Source organism: Panthera uncia (assembly GCF_023721935.1).
Source record: "Panthera uncia isolate 11264 chromosome B2 unlocalized genomic scaffold, Puncia_PCG_1.0 HiC_scaffold_25, whole genome shotgun sequence".
NCBI lineage: Eukaryota > Metazoa > Chordata > Mammalia > Carnivora > Felidae > Panthera > Panthera uncia.
In genome coordinates, this window is record NW_026057581.1 from 1,638,649 (window position 1) to 1,642,145 (window position 3,497).

Here is a 3,497-nt window from a genome sequence, read left to right on the forward strand (position 1 = left end):
TGCGCGGCGACAGCCGGCTCCGTTCGCCGCGCGCCGCCCGCAGCCCCGGCCCGTCCCTGCCCCCGGCCGGCTCGGCTCCTGCGCGCGGGGCCACGGCGGCCTCGGCTTTGCGCCTCGCGGGTAGCGGGCGGCGCGGCGAGCGGCCCTGCGACCCCTTAGCCGCTGAGAGCCCGCCGCTTCCGGGGCGGGCCGGGACCGCTTCCCTGCGGACGGAGCCGCTCGGGGGGCCGCCCCGTGGGGCCACGGAAGCCGGTCCCCTCTCTGCGCGTCTGTCTTCTGTGTTTGACGGGGTTCCTCCGTGCAGAACTTCCCTGAGGAGCGGGCGGGACGCCCCGCACCTGCCCCGACCGCAGGTGGCGTCCGGCATGGCCGCGGCCTGCGCGCGCGTCCCGGCCTCGGCTAGCCCAGCGTCAGAGGCGCACGAGGACATCATCCAAGTGAAGGTTAAGGAGGAAGACCATGTGTGGGATCAGGAATCCTGCCTGCAGGAGACTTGGTGTCACACCAGGGAACTCTGTCGCCAGCGCTTCAGACACTTCTGCTACCAGGAGACGCCTGGACCCCGCGAGGCGCTGCGCCGGCTCCGCGAGCTGTGCCGCCAGTGGCTGCGGCCCGAGACGCACAGCAAGGAGCAGATCCTGGAGCTGCTGGTGCTGGAGCAGTTCCTGACCATCCTGCCCGAGGAGCTCCAGGCCTGGGTGCGGGAGCACCACCCGGAGAGCGGGGAGCAGGCGGTGACCGTGCTGGAGGATCTGGAGCGGGAGCTGGACGAGCCTAGACAGCAGGTGAGACATTGGCGGTGCCTCTTCTGTGCAGAAGTTGAGGGCGTGGGTCCAAGCTGGAGTACGTGCCATCAACTCCACACTGGTGGCGGCACATTCCGCTTTGGGGCATTATTATTTGATCGCCGGTGTAGATGAATAGATTCAGGCTTATGGATAACAGTTTGCACGTAAGTGACAAATCCACAAAAGTAGATGATGTAACCACATGGGAAACCTTGAGCTATTGCTTATCAGTAGAAAATACACTTTATTTACTGGCTGTGAGATTAAACTCTTCTGATGCCCACTACTTTTACCATATATGAAAACAAATCAGTATCAGGATATAAGGAGCACCTTCTGGGAAAGACAAATAGAGAAGTAGCCACTTACTAGAAGTATCAGGAAAAAGGGAATGATGAGATTTGGGTTCCATAATAGGCCCTGTCACTAATTAGCTGTGTAACCTTTGGCGTATCAAACCTTCTCTGGGCTTTAATGTCTTCGTTTGTACAACAAAGAAATTAATTCCATCATTTTCTAGATGGTTTTCAGTACTTGGAGTTGTTGGTATGTGAAACGTATTGAGTTCAGTATTTGGTCTTTCACCCTTACGCTAGAGGTTATTTTTAAGGGAGCATACATGCCTTCTAGGACAGTAATTTTAGAACATGTCGGATATTACCAGTCACATTTCTATAATGATCCTATCCATACATTTATCCGAACTCCTTAAATATGAACATTTTACGTATACAGTCTGATCCATTAAGACATGTTTTTCTGGAATGCAGATCTTTCATATGAGATTGATAAATAAGGAAATGAGTCCATGTAACATTGAAATCGTTCTGGCACAGACGTGAATTTTACCAGCAAGCTGATGTTTGGGGCCGCCAAGTGAGAGCAGCTGAATGCAAGGCGTGTGATTATAGCGGATGCAGCAAACTGAGAAGACGGGCAGCACTGTGCCAAACGCCCGTTTGCCCATTCACCTCCACATCCTTCCTCTTGGCCAGTCTCTGTTTTGGAAATGCTTCTTTGCGTGGTTCCCTCCCAACTGTGTGCATTTTTTGTTCAACTTCTTTGTGTTCCAGAAAATGAGCAAGCAGAGGGGTTTACAAGTGCCACAGAAGCAAGCTGGTGATGAAATCTCTGCTAGCGAACACAAAAGAACAGCTTTAAGAATTGAAGAAAAGCCCAAAATTACAAAACGCTTTTAAAACATGGAAGCATCTGTGACATTGTGCAACCGGCGTAAAGGAGTCAACGTTGCATGCTGCCAGAGACAGTAGAAGAACTGGGAAGTAGCAGAAAGTTCTGTAGCTGGAACATCTGCCAGCACTACAAAGTTTGTTTGGACGAGGTGTAAGGACATGGAAAAACCGGAACATTGGTTAAGTGTGTGGATTGAATACCAAACAAAGAAGGAATCAGAGGCATCCTTTCTCAAATAAAGGGAAGTCTTAGCAATATATGAAGACCTTCAGGAAAAAGCTACAAGTGCAGAAGTGTCTTCACTTAGCGGAAGTAGTGGCTGCTTTAGTGACTTCAAGAACGGCCGTGTCTTCCAGTGCTAAGCCCTCTGGTGAACTGTGACTGCGGATAGAAGAAGCTGTACGGTTCTCCCAGGGTTAAGAAATCTGATTGATGAAGAAGGCTATTCCCTGGATCAGATTTTAATTTTGATGAAACCAGGCTGCACTGGAAGCACATTCCCTCAAGGGTCTGTATCTCTAAGGAGGAAACGCACAACACACACGAGGGCTTGAGGCCACGCGAGATCGTGTGATGTGATGCGGGGTGCAAATCCCAGTGGGGATGTAAAGCTGAGGACTGCTGTGAGTCCTCACGTTCTCTACGCATGAGCTTTGAGAGGAGTCGGAAAGACTGGCCCGCTGTAGTTCTAACAAGAGAGGCTGGATAACAGGCAGATATTTGTTGGTCTTCTAGGTGATGTTTTTTTCTACGTGACTTAAAAAGGTAACTGCAGGAGGAAAAAATTATCTTTCAAAAGTCTTAGCATACACCCATCCCTCCTCCAACAGTTGCTACCCTTTCATCAGATACTGAAGTTCTCTTTTCTCTCCTGGTACAACTTCTTTACTCCAGCCCCTTGATTGGGGTGTGATTGCAGCCTTTAAAGCTTATTACTTAAGGAGAACATTCAAGGTGTTTATTGCACCTACAGCGGGTGAAATGCACACACAGTTTTTGCTTTCTGGAGTCAATTGCACATTAAACCTGCCACTGATATTACTGTGGAGGCCTGGCATGATGGTTCAGGTAGGACGGAGGGGAAGCGGACGGCTCACTTCTGTCACCTGAGGTTCAGGTAGGATACAGGGGGAGTGGACAGAAGATGATGAATGACTGCCATGCAGAGTGCCACAGGATTGTGCTTCATGCATAAGGTCCCATTTGGAACCATGTAAGCAGCTCCTTTACAAAAGAAGGGAAATGTTTAAGCAGCAGAAACTGCATCTGTAAGTCAATTTCAAAGAAGTAAACACACGATTGATGAGCCAGAACCAAATCATGGTTTTCTAAAATCACTGCATTTCTTGGAAGATGTGCAAATGCTTCTCCTCCTGAACTTCTGATGACAGAGTCTCTACTCCTCCTTCCCCTTTCCTGAGCCCACTTTGTGGCACAGTAGCATCACCTCACTGAGGTACAGTGCTATACGGGATGTAATCATCCTTTATAGTATCTTTCTGACTAGGCTTGTAT

General features: G+C 50.1%; 1 protein-coding gene across 1 annotated transcript; it reads left to right on the forward strand.

Moving 5' to 3' along the window:
• Positions 1-49: 49 nt before the first annotated feature.
• On the forward strand, positions 50-2,594 carry LOC125939365 (zinc finger and SCAN domain-containing protein 23-like). The gene has a single exon (XM_049654803.1). The coding sequence runs from the start codon at positions 366-368 to the stop codon at positions 918-920; it is 555 nt and encodes a 184-aa protein (XP_049510760.1). The 5' UTR covers positions 50-365; the 3' UTR covers positions 921-2,594.
• Positions 2,595-3,497: the final 903 nt, after the last annotated feature.